This window comes from Perognathus longimembris, chromosome 10, assembly GCF_023159225.1.
Source record: "Perognathus longimembris pacificus isolate PPM17 chromosome 10, ASM2315922v1, whole genome shotgun sequence".
Classification (NCBI taxonomy): domain Eukaryota; kingdom Metazoa; phylum Chordata; class Mammalia; order Rodentia; family Heteromyidae; genus Perognathus; species Perognathus longimembris.
In genome coordinates this window covers 37,564,457-37,585,921 of record NC_063170.1, presented here as the reverse complement: position 1 = coordinate 37,585,921, position 21,465 = coordinate 37,564,457, and the positions used below count along the sequence as shown (strand labels likewise).

The window sequence follows — 21,465 nt, the reverse complement described above, 5'->3', positions numbered from 1 at the left end:
CTATAGCTAAGGAGCTGTTTTGATGTCTGATGGCGAGATTTAATCACAAAACACGGCTGCTCTCATGTTTGGATATTTGTGGCAGATTCTTTCCAGGTAAGTAAGGCCCTCTAAAGCAGAGAGGAAGCCTCTCCTGTGGCTGGTGGTCTGCAAGTCTCCAGCCCTGGTGAGGGCAACAGAAGCCAATTTAAACATGCAGCGCACCGGAGCCCCACCCCTTCTGGACCTCTGATTAGGTCAGGGGACACACATAGTTTAAATGGAAGTCTTGGGAAGCCATCCTAAGGATCACATAGCACCAATTTCAAGTCAGGAAAGTTCCTTTCCCTTGGGGGGTGCCACACCTAATAAATGCTCTATAGTTGTAGCTATTGAGATTTTAGGATCTCAAAACTAAGTTTGTTAAAAGAAAGGGGAGGCAATGGGTCATGGTGTTAAAAGCCTGTAAATTCTAGCATCTAGGAGGCTGATAGGAGGATTTTGAGTTCAAGACCAATTTGGGCATAGCAAGGTCCTATCTCAGAAAAATGGAAAGAACAAGGGGGTGTGGGGAATGAGAGGAAAGGAAAAGAGTTAATTTGAATAGTAAAAGTTGTCTTAAAGCCTGAGCTTGACTTTCTGAGTTCAATACCATGTTGATGTATACTTTTTTTTTTTTTGTCCAAGATCAGGACTCAAATTTGGTCTCTGATGCTTTTGCTCATTGGCTGGCAGTCTGCCATCTGAGCCACACCTCCAACCCCCAGATGTATATGTCTTAATTGAGTCTTCCCAACAACCTTGTGAAGGGGACACTTTCATTCTCTGTTTACATTTGTGAAAACTAAGGCTTACAGAGGCAAGGAAGTTTGACTAGGATCACCAAGGAGCAGCAAGCTGAGATTTGCTTTGGGCTTTAGGGGCCACTCCTCTTGAAGGAAGCTTAGGATGTTTGTCTCAACTGCTGCTGGCTAAGGCCTCAGAAAGGAAAGTCTGATCCAGTCCCCTTAGGCAGCTGCAGCTCTGTCTGGTCTATGAGGTTGTAGCACTAGAGTCAAGTGGGCCTGGCCTCTCACCACAGGACAGCTGGGGCTATAGACTGGGGTGGGGCCAATAGGAGGGTCACCATACTTGCAGCACTGTGGAGGTCATTTGTTCTTTGCTTGCTCCCATGACCCCACCCTTTATATTTACCTGCCAGGCTCCAAGCATCCCTTAACAAGAAAATGAAATTTGTGGTTGTATTGTGAGTCTGAGGATCTGATTGCCTTTCATACTAGGTACTTCAGCCCTCTCTAGCACTGAGAAAAAAAGCTTAGGTTTTGAGTTGACTCCTGCCTCTTAAGGATTTGGGCCTGCCCATTGTTGGACTTCTTTTGTGCATTGTGGGTTGAGCACCCCTTCCTGGAATTTCTGATGGGGCATGCTGCTCTTTCTCACACTTGGCTCTGCTTTGTTCCAGATCAGTCACTGTGATGCCAAGCACATCCAAGGGCTGGTTACCTCAAAACCCACCTTAGCCACAATGAGCATCCGCTTCTCAGCAACCTCCATGAAGGTGAGCTTTTGCCTGTGCTATGGGGCAACATTCTAGCCATGAGTGCTGTGGCGTCTACCAGTACACATAGAACTGCCCAGCTTCTAGTGGCCCCTGAGGTGCTTGACTCTGCATCTTCACCAAAAGTCAGTATTCATTAGACATTTTAGAGGGACCGGGGCTTTTTCCTTGAAAACATTTTTGTGTTGTATTTTTATATTTGCCTTTTTGCTTTTGTGTATTTTGTACTTGTATTTGAACCACTTGAGCCATACCCCAGCCCTTTTTGCTTTAGTTATTTTTCAGTTATTTCACATTTATGTTTGCCATGCACCACAGTCCTATTTGTGCTCCCTGAGTGGCTGGGATTACAGACATGAGCCATTATGCTCAGCTTTTTATTGGTTAAAATGGAGTCTCATAAACCTTTTGCTTGGGCTGGCCTCAAACTATGAAACTGTGATCCTGATTTCGGCCTCCCAAGTATCTTTTTAAGAGCCATCACTCCCACCCTTTTTTTTTTTCAGGCTGGCTGGCCACAAACTCATGATCCTCCTGGGATTATATATTGTATTACCATACCTCTCAAGGTTACTGTTTTTTGTTTGTTTGTTTGTTTGTGTGTGTGCGGGTACTAGGGCTTTAACTCAGGGCCTGGACATTGTCCTTCAGCTATTTCACTCAAAGTTTGCACTCTTACCACTTAAGCTACACCTTTACTTCTACCTTTTTGGTGACTCATTGGAGATAAGAGTCTCTTTTACTTTCCTGCTCAGGCTGGCTTTGAATCACAGTCCTCAGATCTTAGTCTCCTGAGTAGCTAGGATTACAAGCATGAGCCACTGGTAGTTTTTAGTTTGGTAGTTTTAACTGCATTTAAGCCTGAAAAACACCCTGGCTTCTACCCATTTGTATCTCATGGTCCATGGACTTGAAGTTTAAAGGTAAGGAATAGAAGTACTAGACCCCAATGTTTGTACATGAGCCACGGAACCATTCTAATTGGAAATGTAAGCTCCTTTTACTTTTTTATGAATTTTACCTTAGTAATGTTAAAATCCAAATCTGAGTATAAAAAGACTTCGGGGACGGGAGGGGGGTAGTCCATAGGGTTACTGGGGCTTGAATTCAGGACCTGGGTACTGTCCCTGAGCTTTTTTGCTCAAGGATAGACTCTGTCACTTGAGTCACAGTTTCACTTCTGACTTTTTGTGGTTAATTGGAGATAAGAGTCTATGTCATGGACTTTTCCTGCCCTGGTTGACTTCAAACCATGATCCTCAGACCTCAGTCTCCCAAGTGGCTAGGATTGCAGGGGTGAGCTACCAGTACCCAGCTTTTTACTGCTTCACTTGTCTTCTTTTTTTTTTTTTTTTTTTTTTTTTTTTTTTTTTGGCCAGTCCTGGGCCTTGGACTCAGGGCCTGAGCACTGTCCGTGGCTTCTTCTTGCTCAAGGCTAGCACTCTGCCACTTAAGCCACAGCGCCACTTCTGGCCGTTTTCTGTATATGTGGTGCTGGGGAATCGAACCCAGGGCCTCATGTATACAAGGCAAGCACTCTTGCCACTAGGCCATATCCCCAGCCCCTACACTTGTCTTCTTGATGATTTTTATTCCTTTAAAGTAGTGGTTCTGCTGTCCACGATGTGGTCCACTTTGAAAGCAGCATTGCTTAGCAACACCATACATTTGGACTTTCAGCCTCTGAGAATTAAGCCAGCAAAGGCATCACCATATAGCATTTGCTACTGAAGCAAACATATTCCAAGTGGCTGTTGTGCTGCTAAGCCTTTGAGTTATTTCATAATCATTTAAAGACACATGAAACAAAGCCTGTTTTAATGCAAGCTCACTTCCACATGCTAAATATGCCCAAGTCCTTCCTTAAATTTTGCAAGAGTAGTGTTCCAGTTAGTGTTGCGTGAGGCCTGAGCATGGTGCTCAACAGATGTTCTTACACAGGAAGTCCTTGTTCCTGAAGCCTCAGAATTTGATGAGTGGGAGCCTGAAGGCACAGCCCTGGAAGGCCCTGTGACTGCTGTCATCCCCACATGGCAAGCACTGACTGCTCTTGACCTGAGCCACAATAGCATCTCTGAGATCGACGAGTCTGTGGTACGTTTGCAGCAGCCAGAGCCAGGGACTCTGGTCTGATCACATCCTGAGGGCTGGATGTTTCCTTAACTTTGTCTGGAATGACCACAAGAAAACCTATGTTCATAGCTCTGTGGGTCACCTGAAGATTTAAAGTTAAATACCAAAGTGCAATTATTTAAAGTTGTTAGTAAATTCTTAAAATTAAAGCATATCAATTGCATGTACCTTTGGTATCATAGAACCGTGGTATGTGATGATACTTATTCCCGAGAAGTGTAGCAGCAAACCCACTCTCTAGATTTAAAAATGTGCCCATGTAAGAGTGCCATCTTGATGACCTTAGGGCTGTAAGAGTGTGAATCTTTGTGCTCAGTGGGAGTGGACAGAGCTGAAGAATAGCAGTCTTCCTTATCTGTCTGGGATGTTGCCATGTGTTTTGCCATAGCCAAATGTTTTGTGCCATCCGTGGCCAGTGTTCATCCCCAGAGTCCCTGTGTGTCTCTTTGGATGTGGTGGCTGAGTGGAAACAAGAGATGTCACATCAGGGCTTCGTGGGGACAGCCAGCTGAAAGTCTGGTCAGAAGGAGTTTCCCATTACCTACTTACAGACCATGTAGGGTATAGGCTGCTAGAGTAACATGATTTTTTTTCTTTCACAAGAAACTGATCCCAAAGATTGAGTTCTTGGACCTGAGTCACAACGGTGTGCTGGTTGTGGATAACCTACAGGTAATGTCTGTCTAGGGCAAGGTTTGCCACCTGCCCTTTAGGCTTTCAATGATGCAGTGAGTGATTATTGCCCTAAAGAATTAGAATAGTAACTAGAGACTGAGGGTTATGAAAGTGGTGTGCAGTGTCCTGAGGATAGATAGGCTTGTTTTAAATGCTCCCACCAGCATGCCTACAGAGTAGCACTAGATTGTGACATGTACAAGACAGAAGAGAGTCTCACTTCAATAACCATCAGAGACTGGTAGAGCTACCTTGCAGAACTGATCTGTTTGGGTTGGAAGGGCCCCCTCTCTGGAAGCTTTACCTGGGCTTCTGCCCTGTTCTCAATGCTGCTGCAGCACCTGTATAACCTCGTGCACCTGGACCTGTCCTACAACAAGCTCTCCTCCTTGGAAGGCGTCCACACCAAACTGGGGAACATAAAGACCTTGAACCTGGCAGGCAACCTCCTAAAGAGCCTGAGTGGCCTGCATAAGCTCTACTCCCTCCTTAACTTGGACCTCAGTGACAACAGAATCGAGCAGGTGAGTCGCAGTCCTAAGGGGCTATAGAGCTCTGAGATTGCTGGACCTTGATGTTGACCACTTTAAGGAAGATCGTGAAGATTCCTTTCATTTAAAAGAGGCTCCAGCGTGTTGTCGTGTTGCTGAAGTGTTAGGAGAAGGGGCCAAGGGGGATGGCGCTCATGCCTTGCAGATGGAGGAAGTCAGGAGCATTGGAAGCCTCCCGTGTCTGGAGCACGTAGCCCTGCTGAACAATCCTCTCAGCATCATCCCTGACTACCGGACCAAGGTGCTCGCTCAGTTCGGAGAGCGGGCCTCTGAGGTGAGCCTTGGTGGAGTCCAGTGAAACAGGTGGGATAGAGTCTAGGACAACATGGACAGGAGGAGCAGGGTGTAGAGGGTGGGATGGAGGGGAGAGTACCACTCCGTGCCCTTGCCTGCTTTAGAAAGATTTTTACTCACCTTCCATATTTAGGAAATCCATTTTTCCCCGGGAAAAGGCTCCCTGCATGCACCTCCCAGCCTTCTCCCACTGGGGACTGTCAGCTCGTGTGGGTTCCCCAGCAGGATCTATGTCCTGCCAGAGTTACAGGCCAGGAGGACTCCCAAGAATACAGAGCACAGACATAGGGTATGCAGGAACTGTCTTCCATTTGAAAAAAAAAAAAAATAACATTGTTTATTCTAGGCAAAGGGCAGAAAAAAGAAACTTAAAATAATTATTCTTTATGATAACTTCCCCTGGTGCCTGACTATAATCCCAAATGTTTTGCCCACCTTTGCCAGTGCAGTCCAACCCAGGGTCTGCTGCTTACTGGCTGTAGCCATCATCCCACCACCATGCTAACCGAAGAAGTCTTTCCATAGATTCATTCCTTTCCCTCAGTCTCTAGCAGACTCTGGCCCCATTCTCTTGACAGCCCTCAGAGCCTTTCTTCTCAGATCCTAGGCAGAAGACACCAGGGATCTGATTGTATCCTACCTCCACCCCATTTCTCCTCCAGTGCTGCTTTTTCTATACTGTCCTCAACTCAGTCTTCATAAAATGCAGTTTCCTCCCCTTTTCAACTCCACACCTGGGAAGTCAGCTACTATCCAGATCCTTGGGATCTTCCCTTGGTTGAGCTCAATGCCCATCCCCTAATGGTGTGCAAGCCTTCCTCTCCCCCTGTGTTTCCAGACTAGGGTCTCCGCCATCCCTCCTCACTCTCTGTGCCTTTGTCCTTCTGTTTCCCCTACCCAGAAGGCTCCCCTTGGCTCTTTGACCACAATAGAACTTAGCGCATGTCTCTCCTCTACCCAGACCTAGCCTCTCAAGAGGCTTGTGCTTCCTCTTCTTGGAGAGAGACTCCCAGAGACTGAGGAAGCAGTGTGAGATTTCCATTAGGCTCTAAGACAGTCCCAGGTCACTTGCATGGTAATAAGGAGCCTGCCTCCTAGTGGGCTAGGCTTCCCTCTGCCCCTCCTGGGACACATGTGGGAGGGGGGGTTCTCATAACCACCTCTCAGCAAGGTTCTACCATCATCCCTCCATGCTTGCCAATCTCTGCACTTAAGCTACTTTCTGGACTTTTGTAGGTGTGCCTGGATAACACAGCAACCACAGAAAAGGAGCTGGACACTGTGGAAGTGCTAAAAGCAATTCAGAAAGCCAAGGACGTCAAGTCCAAACTGAGCAACCCAGAGAAGAAGGTGGGCATTTGTATGGGAAGAGTGGTGGTGAGAAATAGGCCAGGGTGGGAGCAGTTCATGGGGGAGACTAGGATGTGGCATTGCTCAGGCCTGCTGAGTCCTGACTGTACCACTCTGTGGCTGCAAGAGCTTGGGTAGGTCACACCTCTGTGGGACACATGTGACATGGGGACGCAGCTCAGGGATGTGAGCTCAACAGTTATGAGAACACTGAGCTCCTCCCTCCCTGGCTTTGCTGGGTCTGTTCTTCCTGCACTCTCTTTTTCTCCTGGGCTGATTTAAGCACTCCCCCTCAGGTTGGTGAGGATTCTCGGCTCCCAGCTGCCCCCTGCACCAGACCCAGTGGCTCCCCTCCCACCACGGCTCCCACCTCTGCCTCCCTGCCCCAGCCTATCCTCTCCAACCAAGGTAATTGAGTATGGCTCCTGCTTCTAGCAGAGCTGCCCAGCCTTGCTGGGTCCTCTGGCTGGGCTGTAGTTGGGGGAAAGATGCTAGTACCTGCTTCCTACAGGGTCAGGCACAGGAAGCGTGATGCTGTCTGCTGGCTGTCTGCTTAAGGGACTTGTGTCAGAGGGAGGAGGGAGAAGCCTGACTTCAGCACTGTTGTTTGCTTAGTGAAGAGCATTGGTGCTCTGACATCCATATCCAACTCCTCTAGGATACCATGGGGTGTCTGCTGGGTATGCAGGCTTGGGGCTTGAGCTCAAGAGGACCCAGTCCCCTGCAGTCAATGTGGGCAGGTTGGTTCCTTGTTAGTGGGAAGCCAGGCCTTCCTTTATTGAGTCTGCAGCCCTGATCCTTGTATGAGGAGCTTTCTTTTATCATTACCTTATCTCTGTGGCTCTTGAGGGGCAGCATGCCCCCAAACACTCTTATCTAACCAAGACGGGTTATACAGATGAGCTGTGTCCCTTTTTAAGACCAGGTCCTTTCACCTGCCCACTGTCTTAGCATTTTCAAAGGGCTTTCACCTCTGAACCCAGGCATCCTCGGAGATGAGTGAGTGAAGCAGGTCCCATGAGCATGTCTGCCTGCCCGGCCTCGACGGAAGAGGGGCAGGTGTGCCATCTCGAGTGGAGCTGAGGGTCGGGACACACAGGAAAGAACACCACCTGCCTGGGCTCCTGGAGACAAAGAACTTGGTGTGAGGTCTTGGGAAAACAATGTGACCCTAGATTTCAAAGAGCCAGAAACACATTCCCACCCCTTGACCTGGTGGCCCCACTGGGGGAGATCATCTCAGAAAGGGATAAGATGCTGGGGGGAGAGGGAACATCAGGCTGTGACATGTACTCCCAAGGAGGAGAGGGAGAGGCAGCTGTGGTGCAGCTGTGACAGTTCCATCAGGGAAAGACTGGGTAGCAAGGAAGGAGATAGTTGTTTATGATGGCCAACACAGAGCAGCACACTGAGGCCACACCTGTAACATGGAGAAGAGAGTTCATGGAAATGAACCTTTGCTCATGTACTTAAGTGAAACATTTGAGACTGTTTGCTTGTAATTTTTACCTAAAAGGGGAGGGAGGTTTGAATCCCTATGAGAAAACTTCCCTGACCCTACCACTTGCATCCAAACCAGACCCACTACCCAGACCCCTCTAATGCAAGCAACCCTGCAGAGGAAGCATGTAACTGCAGGCTTCCTGGGGTATAGGGAGGTGCAAGTTCCCAGATCCAAGGACACAGCCTGGGGTCAGTCAGGGGTCAGCAGTGGTTGAATCTGAGTGTGTGTGTGAATGAGTAGGTGGAGAATGAAGTGGTTAAGAGCAGACCCTAGGTGGGTAGGAGGAATGGGCGTCTCCTCTAGAGCTGCAACTACAGCTGGTGAAGCCTCTGCAGCAGCTAGGCCCAACTTCATCCCCACCTTCCTCTTTGTCCTCATTGCCCAGGGCACTCCACAGAGTGCCTCTAGTGTGTCTCCCCTTCCCAGTCACTGGACATTGAGACATCATTCCAGATTGCACCTCTTATAAATAAAACTGCAGTGGATGTCTTTGTGTGCACATCTCTTTCCTTTTGGGTGAGAAATTACAAAGGTCAAACCCCTGTCCAAGGATTCCTGATGTCCCGTATCCCATCCGCTGAGTGGCCCTTTCTGACCACTTGTTTGTGCAGGCCATAGTCCAGGAAGGAAATGGACAGACTGTCCTTGTCCACATTTCCTCATGTCCAAACAAGGCTTGGGGGTGGGGGTAGTGTTGCTTTTTTCTCACAACTGTGGAGGTACTCGTGTGTGTGTTCAACCCTGTATTACTGAAACTGCTCTGGATGGGCAGAGATTTCCCTCATGTGGGAATGGCTTTGCTAATCCATGCCTGTTGTTCATAGCCTGATCCATAGAGGGGAGCATACTTGAGAATAAACTGGGCACTCAGGAACCTACCTAAAGCAGGTGCTATCTAGGAAACCCCAACCTCCTGGTCATTGCAAGAGCCATTAGACCACTGTTGGAGCCATATGGAGGATTATGGCTAATGAGCAGATGCCAGAGTTGGTTATCCAGTCATCCATGGGCTAAGAGAAAGCTGTGTAGTGGGGTGGTTAGGAGTGAGCAGCTGAGTTCCAGCTTCCTGCCTATCTGATCTCCAACAACTTGTAGCCTCTCAGAAGCTGTTTTCGCACCCATAAAGTGGATACCCCCTACTTCATCGATTCTAAGATGCACATATCTCCACCTTGTGACTTCTCTGAAATTGAGATGCGTCTTTCAGTCAGTGGCATCCCCTAGTTGCTGCCAGCCAGCTGATATTCGTGATGAACTCATGGGAACACCTGTGGACACCTTCCGCTAAGACCAAGATGGCAGCACATCCATGCATCTTAGATTTGATGAAATGTGGTAAATAATGAGAGGCACGCATGAGCTATTGCTGGGAGGCGCTTAGCACTGCTTTTGGCTCAGCAGAATTGGTTGGTAAGGGTGCCCCCTTCCCACATCCTTAATAGGGGTTCAGATCAGTGCCCCTAAGGAACATGGAGCCACCTCGGGGTGGGAAATAAACTGTATGCCACAGTTAAATGATTTGGGAGCCTTTTGGAAGGTCTGCAACAGAGGTTTGAAGGGGAGGTGGTATCTAAGGTGAATCCTGAAGGATGAATAGGATTTGAATGTGTCCGTGGCAGTAGATTCCAGGAGAGAATGGCAGCATAGGTAAAACCTGCGAGTACACCCCTGGAAGGTGCTTTGTGCAGGACTGTAACACTGCCACCCCTTCCTACCTCACAGAGCCTCTGTGGCATTGCTTCATGGAGTTGTCAGGGCTTGGGCCGTCTGTCTGACTAGCCGTAGTCAGGAAGCAGCTGAGCTGGACAAGGGCCTCATATCATGTGGTTCGCTGATGAGTCATATCACCCACATCGACTGCTGGCAAAGCCAAGCTGTTGAGACAAGCCTGAACTCTAAACCAACAAACTACATTTCAAGGAATGTTAAAGGCTTTCCCCTCAATCAGTCTGCAGACCATCTGGAGTGACCAGCTGGACCATTTGGTCCAGACAGACTATATCCTTAAAATAGCCTCTATAGGAGCCAGGTGCTAGGGATTCACACCTGTAATCCTAGCTACTCAAGAGGCTGAGATCTGAGGTCACAGTTTGAAGTCAGCCCAGTCAGGAACGCTCCTGAGACTCTTACCCAATTAATCATCAAAAAGCCAGAAATGGCTGTGGCTCAAGTAGTAGACAACTAACCTAGAGCACAAAATGTCAAGAACCACACTCCAGGCCCTGAGGTCAAACCCCAGAACCAGCCCCCAAAAAAGAAAAGGCCTCAGTAGGGTTTAAATACCCCCACACATACCTGGCTGTGTGAGTCAGGGCCACTGGTTCATGAGAATTGGCTCTAGGGCAGTGGGTGGGGTGCCTGTCGGGAAGCAGGTTGGTGTGTGCAGGTTTAGGTTGTATTCAGCAGCCCTGGAGGAAACAAGCCATCAAGGTCTGGCCTCCCTCACTGCTGAGATGTCAGATCAGGACATAGGGTCACATCTAGGCCTTCGGGACTAATGCTCCCAGAATGAACATGTTCAAGGCTCTTGATGGACATTGCACCCTACTGCCCACCTCTGTCCAGTCAGGCCAAGTCAGACCACACAGTATGATGACCTTCACCTGCCCTCTCTGTGTGCTGGAGAGGATTAGCATCTTCATGCTATGTCTGTTGACCACTCTAAACATCTCGTGTCTTGAGGTTTCTTCCACCCTCTTGTTTTTGTAATCATTAAAAGTTCTGTATAGATTAAAGATTTAAATTTTTGTCAAATACAGAAGCACTTTTTTCTTTTTGCCTTTGATTTTGCTGTAGTCTTGAAAATTCACTTACAGAAGTTTGGTGTTTTATGTTTTCACATTTGGTGAGCTTCTGCCTTTGCATGTGTGCTCAGAAAGCCTCTGCCTGCCTTGAGATTAGATGAACTGTCATTGGTTGAAAATTTCAGCTTTGTCATTTTCTTCTGTAACCCGTATAGCTTTGGGGTCTGGCTAGCCCCAGCCATGCCAGTAACCCAAGACCCAGCCTCTTGTTGAATGGCTACTCTCCCCGCCTGCCCACCCGCCCTCCCCATCTTTCTGCAGGAATCATGTTTGTGCAGGAGGAGGCCTTGGCCAGCAGCCTCTCATCCACAGACAGCCTGACGTCTGAGGACCGGCCCATTGCCCAGGGCTGCTCTGACTCCTTGGAGTCCATCCCTACAGCACAGGTAACATCCTTGCCTGCTTTTGGGGTCCAGTTCCTCTGCTGCCTGAAGTGGTCACTGTATAATCTTAAGTGACCAGCTGGAGTATGGCAGGTGCTACCGGTGCCTCTTTGTGTACTTGCTAGTGATATGGTCTCTCTTGGACCTGTCTCTAGTTGAGTCTTGATAAACTGAGTGGCTCAGGATCAGTATTCAACATCCACTGGCCCCCATGAGAATAGGTAGTGCTTTCATTGGGCTCTTGCTGGGGAAGGGATCCTTGAACCATATGAGCAGACTGCCCTAGGGAAGGCAGTACAGAGGGAGAGCTGCTTCTCCTTGCTATCCTGGGGCTATTCTGCCCCTTCCCACATATCACCCTGCTAGTCTTAGGCAGTATGACTCTGTGGCTGATGCTCAGGCTTCTGAGGCCCATGCCTGTGCCCCAGAACAAGAGAAGAGGAAAGCAGAAGTGGCTTAGTTGTGGTGTACTTGGTGGCTAGGCCTCTCTAAGCCATATCCCTCTGCATTGCCCAGAGCCATGACCTTGTGATATATGTCCTTGCCTGTCTCTCAGCACCCCTGTCTCCCCAGGGTCAAATAGTAAGAGATTTCTGAGCACTGTTCTTGCCCAGTATGCAGAATATGTTGGAGACCTTGCCGGCACTACCGTTACAGGCTCTGGCCTGGGTTGAGAGTATGGGCTGGGGCCAGACAGATGGGTGGGAATGCCAGCCATGCTGTAGTCTGGCAGGATAAGCAGGTGAGTATGCTGCTTGGACCTGAATGTACCCAGGTGGAGTGTGTGGAAATTGTGAGGCACTTCTGGAAGCAGCACATCAGGGTCCAGTACCCATAAGTGCTAGGGAATGACTAGCAGGTAGGGCTGACTGCATTTTCTTCTTTATCAGGCAGCTTCTGATGACTTAAGGGATGTACCAGGAGCTGTTGGTGGTGCAAGGTAAGGAATTTGTGAAATATATTCTGAGCCTGGTGCACAGTTTCCTGCATGCTTTCAGCTGCAGGCTGGGATAACCAGCAGCATTATTGTTTTTCTGTGCCAGTCCTGGGGTTTGAATTCAGGGCCTGGGTGCTATCTCTGAGCATCTTTGTCTGAAAGCTAGTGCTCTACCACTTGAGCCACAGCTTCACTTTTGGTAGTTAATTGGAGATAAAGAGTTTCATGGGCTTGGCTTGCCTGCCTAGGCTTGCTTCAAACTGTAATCCTCAGATCTCAGCCTCAGCCTGCTGAATAGGATAACAGGTGTGAACCTGTAATCCTACAGTGGCCCAAGGAGCCACTGGCGCCCAGCTACCCCCTGGATTTTGTTAACAATCTGTTACAGATGGTCTATAGAACTGTTTATTTAAGCACACATGAGCCAGGTACTGTTGGCTCATGCCCAAAATCCTGGCTCAGAAGGCTGAGATCTGAGGATCACAGTTGTAAGCCAGCCTGGGAAGAAAAGTCTGAAACTCTTACTTTCAATTAACCACTCCCCAAAAAGTTGGAGGTACAGATGTGGCTCAAGTGATAGACTGCTGGTCTTGACCAAAAAAAGCTCAGGAATAGTACCTAGACTGGGTTCAAGCCTCAAGACTGGTGTGCACGCACACACACACACACACACACACACACACACACACACACACACACACTAAACTTTGCCATAATATTGTTATCCTTTACTAGATTTAGCTTTGATCTGCCACTGTTTTTGCCAGACTGGACCACAGCTACTTACTTTTTTTTATTGGTACTGGGGATCAAACCCAGGATGTTGTTGCACTTGCTAGGCAAGTGCTTTGCTACTGAGCTATATCCCAAACCCTATAGCTACTTTCTTAAATCACTATTTAAATAAGGGATACAATAGGGACAGCCACAAATCATGAAGTATTAGCTTCCTGACCCTTTATAGCAGCAGTTCCTACAATGTTATGCTTCTGAGGGCTTGAGAAACCAGGAGGAGGTAGAAGGTCCAGGAGGACGTGAAGGTCCTAGGGCCTGCCCCAGTCTTCGGCCCGTGGAGACTCCTGGGTACCCCTGAAGGCAGTCATTAGGAACAGTGGCTTCACATCCTGGAACACTCTTTGCTTTCAGGGTGCATGGCAATAACTTGAATGCCTGAGGGGTCTGGCCATTTTGTTGTAGAACCAGTGTAGTCTAGACAGGGCTATGTTGGACAGCTGTGCTGAAAGCTCTCAGAAGCCTGGACTCAAACTTGTCATTCAGCCCTCTGGCTGCCAGATCTTAGCTTCCCATCAGGGCTTTGATCTAAAGAGAGGTTCGGCTATGTTGGAGTCTCAGGAGACCCATGAGTTGGTGCCTTAGGGACAGGGTGCAGCTCAGATTTCAGGGAGGTTTCCAGCTCATCTCCCTGACCTAGCCTGTCCCTGCACAGCCCAGAACACGCAGAGCCAGAGGTGCAGGTGGTGCCTGGGTCTGGCCAGATCATCTTCCTGCCCTTCACCTGCATTGGCTACACAGCCACCAACCAGGACTTCATCCAGCGCCTGAGCACACTGATCCGCCAAGCCATCGAGCGGCAACTGCCTGCCTGGATTGAGGCTGCCAACCAGCGGGAAGAGGGCCAGGGGGAGGAGGAGGAAGAGGAGGAGGAGGAGGAAGAGGAGGAAGATGTTGCTGAGAACCGCTACTTTGAGATGGGACCCCCAGACACAGAGGAAGAGGAGGGTGGTATCCAGGGGGAGGAAGAAGAAGAGGAGGAAGAAGAGGAGGATGAGGAGGCTGAGGAGGAGCGCCTGGCACTGGAGTGGGCCCTGGGCGCGGATGAGGATTTCCTGCTGGAGCACATCCGCATCCTCAAGGTGCTGTGGTGCTTTCTGATCCACGTGCAGGGCAGCATCCGCCAGTTTGCTGCCTGCCTCGTGCTCACTGACTTCGGCATTGCTGTCTTTGAGATTCCTCACCAGGAGTCACGAGGCAGCAGCCAGCACATCCTGTCCTCCCTGCGCTTCGTCTTCTGCTTCCCGCACGGTGACCTCACCGAGTTTGGCTTCCTCATGCCGGAACTGTGTCTGGTGCTCAAGGTGCGGCACAGTGAGAACACGCTCTTCATCATCTCCGATGCTGCCAACCTTCACGAGTTCCACGCTGATCTGCGCTCCTGCTTCGCCCCCCAGCACATGGCCATGCTGTGCAGCCCTATCCTCTATGGCAGCCACACGAGCCTGCAGGAGTTCCTGCGCCAGCTGCTCACCTTCTACAAGGTGGCTGGTGGCTGCCAGGAGCGCAGCCAGGGCTGCTTTCCCGTCTACCTGGTCTACAGTGACAAGCGCATGGTCCAGACGGCTGCCGGGGACTACTCGGGCAACATTGAGTGGGCCAGCTGCACCTTGTGCTCGGCAGTGAGGCGCTCGTGCTGTGCGCCCTCTGAGGCCGTCAAGTCTGCCGCCATCCCCTACTGGCTGCTGCTCACACCCCAGCACCTCAACGTCATCAAGGCCGACTTCAACCCCATGCCTAACCGTGGCACCCACAACTGCCGCAACCGCAACAGCTTTAAGCTTAGCCGTGTGCCCCTCTCTACTGTGCTTCTGGACCCTACGCGTAGCTGCACCCAGCCTCGAGGTGCCTTCGCTGACGGCCACGTGCTCGAGCTGCTTGTGGGCTACCGCTTTGTCACTGCCATCTTCGTGCTGCCCCACGAGAAGTTCCATTTCCTGCGGATCTACAACCAGCTACGGGCCTCACTACAGGACCTGAAGACCGTAGTCATTGCCAAGACCCCTGCAACTGGAGCCAGGCCCCAGAACCCCCTCGTGGATGGCCAGCCAGCTGAGGGCAGGGCCAGGTGAGACAGAGCAGGCTCTTAGGGCCCAGGGATGGGGCTGACATGGGTGTGATCTGTGGGCATCTGCACTAAGTGGTCACTCTTCTGTCCCTCCGCTTCTCCCCTACCCCTGACCACCCTCAGCTCTGCCAGTGGCTCCTGTGGCCTTCATGCCTGGCCTCTATCATCAGAACTTTAGAATGAGCTCAGGAAAGCCCCTTGCACATATACGAGTTGGCCCACAGGCTCCTGCCAGCCATGCTGGACAGGTCAAGGGAGCTTCTTCACACCTTGCCTGCCCAGGGCCATCATTTTAACCCTGATCCTGTCATCTGTTCCCATGAGCCCAAGTATGTCCTGTAGGCATCACCTCCTTCCCCCCCATCCCCAGGAGTCTTGTATCTTGACTGTCAGCCTAAGACTGCCAGACTCCTTCCATTTCTAAGATGAGCTCCCAAACATGCCCTGGTAGCCCTTTCCAGAAAGGACTGTTTCCCAAAGACCCTGTGTGATAAGAGCGGCAAGGCTGGGATGTCTGGGCTGAAGAAAGGAGTCATTGCTTTCAGGACTCCTGTCATCTGGGGACACTGTGGTATTGAGAGAAGAATCGTCAGCCCTGTCCTCCTATTCTCCATATTCTCCTCTCTTCCCCTGCCATCTCTTGGAGCCTAGCTTCCCCTATACTCCCTCCCAGGAGACCTTACTGGTGACCAGTGACCCCCTCCACAGCTCACCCTTACTGAGGCTTGAAAGGGACCTCGTCATGCCCTTGTGGGGAGCCTTTGCCTCCTGTTGGTCGCTTTCTGACTTGCCCTACTGGAAAGGAAAGCTCCTTCATCTGTAACATTCCCTAATACACATTCTAGCTATTTTTTTTTTCCTTACTGGAAGACAGTAGACACCCTGTTCTCACCATGGTTCTTCTCAGCATCTTGGGGTCTGTCTTGTCCCTACAACTATACCCCAACTAATAATTTCACAGGACTCCCCACCTCTTCTATCCTAACTCTTCTGCCCAGCTTGAGACGAGCTTAAGTGGGAGGTGGCCCTGTGTGAGGCATGTCTTCACTCCCCTGGCTTGTGCTTGGGAGTGGGTATAGAAATAACCCCCTAGCAGCTTCATCTCCATCCCAGGAGAGCAAGAGGGGCAGCCCAGGAACCTCATGGGATATTTGACTGAATACATGATCATAGTTGCAGGCAACTCAGCAGCTGGAGTGGGTCAGGTTGAGAGGGCGATTCCACAGCATCCCCCTCAGTGGAAGCATAGCTGCAGAGACTAGTTGCAGCCCCTCATTCCAACTGCCATGAGCTTTGAGCTTCTGAGCATCACTTGGTCTCATGTTTAATAGACCAGTGACAGTTCAGCATGCACCTGTGCAGTGGTCACAGGGTAGGCTGAGAGCCTGGGCCACCTAAGGACATCCATAGGAAAATGGACAGTTTGAGTTTTTCATTCTCACCTCTGTGTGTACCTTGGCACGTGGATTAGCACTCTGGACACTGGGGTGGCATTACACTTAGACTACCTTTTCAAAACAAACTTTGAGTCCATAGGCTAAAGCCTATGTTACATATGTCTGGCTAGCTCAGCCCTATCTGCCTGTCACCTGCCAAAGAAGCCTGGGTACTTCCCTTCTGCTGTTCTGTCCTCCCATAAGTACCCTGTGATGAAATCCCAGGTGACCCTCAGGTGGCATGTTATATATAAGCAGCAGCTGCTTTACACAGAGAGGTTGTGTGGTAAAGCGAATCTCCGTGGGGTCCATGTATTAATGTGGTATTTCTTGGGGCATTGGGAGATACAGCAATGACGAATGTCCCCAGGAGGCTGCAGCAGATGCTCTGGCTCCAGCTCCTGCTCCCACAGAAGTCCAAACACCCGGCCCAGCAGCCTCAGCTCCAGGCCCAGCAAAGACACCAGCTCTAGCAGAGGCCTTGGCTCCTGCTCCACCTACAATGGAGGCCCCGGCTCCAGCTTCGGCCACAGAAGAGGCCCCAGTAGAGACCACTGTGGAGGCCCCAGCAGAAGCCTCGGTGCAAGCTGAGGCCCTTGTCCAATACCCAAGTGAGCACCTGATCCAGTCCACCTCAGAGGAGAATCAGATCCCCTCGCACTTGCCAGTCTGCCCATCGTTGCAGCACATCGCCAGCCTGCAGGGGAGTGCCATCATTGAGCTCTTCCACAGCAGCATTGCCGAGGTATGGGCCAAGTCCTGGTCTTGCTGGGCGGCCATTGTGAGGAGGCATGGGTCCTGCTGAGACACCAGTCAGTCCTGAGGGTGAGATGGAACGTGTGTGGGGTCAGCGCATGGTCCTCCACTTTAGCTACTCACACGTTGGAGGACCTGAGCTGCCCAAGCCAGTAGTTTTCTCTGCCTCTCACCTCTTGGCCTTGGGCAGCCTCTACCTCTGGTACCCCTCCTCCATGCCCATCACCCACTTCTCAGATCCTCTCTGCCTTTGAGTTTATAGATACATCAAAGAGGTAAGGTATGCTGCTCCAATCTCCCATCCAAGGCCACAGGCATGTCCCTGGGTTGTGTAGGCCCCTGTGTTAGTTGTACTGACAGAGATGAAGTGTTGGTTAGGGGAGGTTCTTTTTTTTGTTTTGTTTTGGTTTTTTTTGCCAGTCCTGGGGCTTGGACTCAGGGGCTGAGCACTGTCCCTGGCTTCTTTGTGCTCAAGGCTAGCACTCTGCCACTTGAGCCACAGCGCCACTTCTGGCTGTTTTCTGTATATGTGGTGCTGGGGAATCGAACCCAGAGCCTCATGTATACGAGGCAAGCTCTCTTGCCACTAGGCCATATCCCCAGCCCCAGGGGAGGTTCTTTGTCAGGTGTCTGTCATCAGGTGTTGTCTAAAAGGAAGAAAAGTATACCCCTGCCACACCCAGCCTCTCTGTGTCTAGGTTGAAAACGAGGAGCTGAGGCACCTCCTGTGGTCGTCAGTGGTGTTCTATCAGACCCCAGGACTGGAGGTGACTGCCTGCGTGCTGCTTTCCACCAAAGCTGTGTACTTTGTGCTGCATGACAGCCTCCGCCGCTACTTCTCCGAGCCACTTCAGGGTAGGCACTGAACCTGGAGAACTGGAACACATGCTAGAGGCAGGCTGAGGGCCAGCTGTGTGCCTCTGGTAGCAGGACTTTGGCTCCTCTGGACTGAGGGCCCCTCAGCTGAGGAAGAGGGGGATGACAACCCTACTTCCCTCCTAAAGGCCCTAAGGCTAGATGTGAATGCACCATCCCAGGGCCCAGCAAGTGCTTGGGAACTAACTGTCATGAGCAAGGACTTAAACAGCCTCTGCCCTCTGGAGTCTCAGTGGGAGCCTTAGCCCAGGGGCTGGCAATGCCACTGGGCTGAGGTTCTGACCCCAGACTAAGTTGCATATGTGGCCTTGCATACAATTCCTTTGTGCTTAACCACCACAGCCACTCTTGGTCCCTTTTTTTCCTCAGATTTCTGGCATCAGAAAAATAATGACTACAACAACAGTCCCTTCCACATCTCTCAGTGCTTTGTACTCAAACTCAGTGACTTGCAGTCAGTCAATGTTGGCCTTTTTGACCAGCACTTCCGGCTTACAGGTGAGTGACCCACTGTGCTCTGTCCCAGTCTAGTGAAGGCCAGTGTTAACTAGTGGGCTTCCATCTTCCACGTGTGAGTGCACTGCCATAGGCAGAATTATCTCTGCTTACAAGCCTGCTAACTGGGCAGGCGGAAGCAGCTTCAGGAACTGCTGAGATTGCAGGACTCACCACAGGGCTCAGAGCAAGAGGCGGGGTCTACAGGGAATGCCAACCCAGACAGCAAAGTGGGCCCTGAGCTCAGAGGCAGGATGTTTCTGAGTCATACTTCCTGAAGAGAGAAAACTAAGCTTTTTCCCTAATGCCTCTGTATCCCCATCCAGAAAAATGTCTCAGCCCTTCCTGCCTGAGATATGGCTGCCCTCCCACATGTGTCCTCCTAGCCCTGGCTTTCTGGGCCAGAAAACACCCCCTGGCAGGGGGGTTGGTAATAACCAGTGGCTGTGTCCCACTCCTTCCTTTGCAGGCTCCTCCCCAACACAGGTGGTCACATGCTTGACTCGAGACAGCTACCTGACGCACTGCTTCCTACAGCACCTCATGCTTGTGCTCTCCTCTCTGGAGCGCACACCCTCACCTGAGCCTGTTGACAAAGACTTCTACTCAGAGTTTGGCAACAAGAGCACAGGTACCCTGTCCAGCTTGGGCTGCAGGCCAGCACCTGGGTGGACACCAAAGGCCCCTGAGCTCCTCTCTGCTCTAGAGCTCCCTCACTGTGTGTCTCTCTCATTTGGTCTCTTGTCCTGCTTAGCTGGTGAGGGTTCTCTATAGATCTTTCCCATAGCAGGGTCTCCATTCCAGCAATCCCTCCCCCATCTAGCATGCACAGCTCTAGAGTCCTTAGCCTGCCTCTCTCATGTGGGGGTCTCTGGGCTGTGGGTCCTTCCAGTCCCACTGTAGGCTAGTTCCAGGCTACAGTCCTGGTGGCATCTCTCTCTGCAGGGAAGATGGAGAACTATGAGCTGATCCATTCAAGCCGTGTCAAGTTCACCTACCCCAGCGAGGAGGAGGTCGGGGACCTGACGTACATTGTGGCACAGAAGATGGCTGACCCAGAAAACGCCCCAACCGTCAGCATCCTACTGTATGTACAGGCCTTCCAGGTCGGCCCACCACCACCTGGGCGCTGCAGGAGTCCACTGCGCCCCAAGACCCTCCTGCTCACCAGTGCCGAGATTTTTCTCTTAGATGAGGACTATGTCCATTACCCACTGCCCGAGTTCGCCAAAGAGCCACCACAGAGAGACAGGTACCGGCTGGATGATGGCCGCCGCGTCCGGGACCTGGACCGTGTGCTCATGGGCTATCAGCCCTACCCACAGGCCCTTACCCTCGTCTTTGATGACGTGCAGGGCCATGATCTCATGGGCAGTGTCACCCTGGACCACTTTGGGGAGGTGCCAGGTGGCCTTGCCAGGGGCAGCCAGGGCCGTGAAGTCCAGTGGCAGGTGTTTGTCCCTAGTGCTGAGAGCCGAGAAAAGCTCATCTCACTGTTGGCTCGCCAGTGGGAGACCCTGTGTGGCCGGGAGCTGCCTGTTGAGCTTACTGGCTAGTTGAAGCCAGCTCCGCTGCCTGCCTGCTGCCTGCCTTGTCTGGCCTGGTGCCTGTTTAGGACTAGGAAGCAGGCTTTCTTTGTTCCTTTGAAAATGTTTTTTTCCCCCCTTCTTTGGTACTTTAATTTGACTGTCCCTGCAGAGAATGTGAAGATATGTGTTCAGTTACTTCTTTGTATTGCTGGACGGGGAGAGCACCATCCCCATCTAGACGTCTGTGTGCCGTCAGCCTCATGTAGGGTGTTGCCTGCTCAGGAGTGGCAAGGCCCGGCACGCCAGCATCATGTCCTTTGTGTGGTGCTGTTAATGTGGCACGGTGGACCTGACCAACTCTACACTACAGATCCTTCCCAAAGTGTCAAGTCCTGTCCTGTTGCTGTTGCTGTCATTGTGGGCGTTTTGCTAATTATGAAGCTCCTGCCCCTTGCGCCTTTCCAAAGTGGAGATCTCTCCCTGTAGGGAGTCCCCCAAGCCTTGGGGCTAAGAGGGGTGAGGGCAAGGGACCTAGAGCTGTCAGCACCTAGAACTCTCAACACCAAGTGTATTTCTTGTTGCCTATTTTCTCTATTCCAATAAAGCAGTTTGACACAGTCTGAGTCTTCTGGATCAAGGGTCACTGGGGTCTCTAAAGGGTTTCAGCGCAGGGGATAGTCAGCATGGAGAAGAGAGGCTCTCCTGGAAACAGGACGATGTGTGGGAAATGAAGGCGAGAACAACCCTCCAGCAGGCAGATGATTGTTGAGACAGAAGGGTGAAGGTAAAAACAGGTTTGTACATCCAGGCTCAAAGTCCAGGAGTCCTAAGTTCAGGTCAGCCTCTTTCCCATATGCCAAATAAAAAGACACAATGGCTTGGCGCCAATGGTTCATGCCTATAAGCCTAGCTACTCAGGAGGCTGAGATCTGAAAATCACAGTTCATAGCCAGCCTGGGCAGGAAAGTCCATGAGACTCTTATCTCCAGTTAACAACCAGAAAACCGGAAGTGGCAGAGTGCTAGTCTTGAGCTGAAGAGCTCAGGGACAGCATCCAGGCCCAGAGTTCAAGCTCATGACCAACCAAAAAAAAGAAGACATGGTGTGAAGAACAGAGAAAAGTAGTTTATATGGGCAGCCATGGGGAAGACAGCACTTCAGTACATCTCTGGCCATCCTCAGAGGTATAGACATTGACTTTAGGGGGAAGAGTTGGGGCAGGGAGTAAGAAGGTATGAATAGTTAAGACAATCCCCAATCATTGTTGTGCCTGGTTGACCATTAGTTCAGTCTTTTTCTCTGGAGAAGTTATCATTTTACTATTGGGACAAGTTGCCTGCGTGGT

At 50.8% G+C, this 21,465-nt stretch overlaps 1 protein-coding gene across 2 annotated transcripts in view; it reads left to right on the top strand.

The window, feature by feature from the left end:
- Positions 1 to 20,738, top strand: part of Nisch (nischarin) — a 38,295-nt gene extending 17,557 nt beyond the window's left edge. The window contains exons 7-21 of one of the 2 annotated variants that reach the window (XM_048355878.1): positions 1,442 to 1,537; positions 3,479 to 3,631; positions 4,274 to 4,342; positions 4,684 to 4,869; positions 5,042 to 5,170; positions 6,427 to 6,540; positions 6,837 to 6,948; positions 11,110 to 11,234; positions 12,122 to 12,171; positions 13,616 to 15,028; positions 16,816 to 17,209; positions 17,919 to 18,075; positions 18,466 to 18,594; positions 19,061 to 19,222; positions 19,537 to 20,738. In XM_048355878.1, the coding sequence (XP_048211835.1) occupies positions 1,442 to 1,537; positions 3,479 to 3,631; positions 4,274 to 4,342; positions 4,684 to 4,869; positions 5,042 to 5,170; positions 6,427 to 6,540; positions 6,837 to 6,948; positions 11,110 to 11,234; positions 12,122 to 12,171; positions 13,616 to 15,028; positions 16,816 to 17,209; positions 17,919 to 18,075; positions 18,466 to 18,594; positions 19,061 to 19,222; positions 19,537 to 20,147 (3,900 nt within the window). In that variant the 3' untranslated portion in view covers positions 20,148 to 20,738. Of the gene's footprint in view, positions 1 to 1,441; positions 1,538 to 3,478; positions 3,632 to 4,273; positions 4,343 to 4,683; positions 4,870 to 5,041; positions 5,171 to 6,426; positions 6,541 to 6,836; positions 6,949 to 7,523; positions 8,530 to 11,109; positions 11,235 to 12,121; positions 12,172 to 13,615; positions 15,029 to 16,815; positions 17,210 to 17,918; positions 18,076 to 18,465; positions 18,595 to 19,060; positions 19,223 to 19,536 lie in introns of those variants that run through there. The other variant, XM_048355879.1, reaches the window with a different exon arrangement.
- The last annotated feature ends 727 nt before the right edge of the window (positions 20,739 to 21,465 follow it).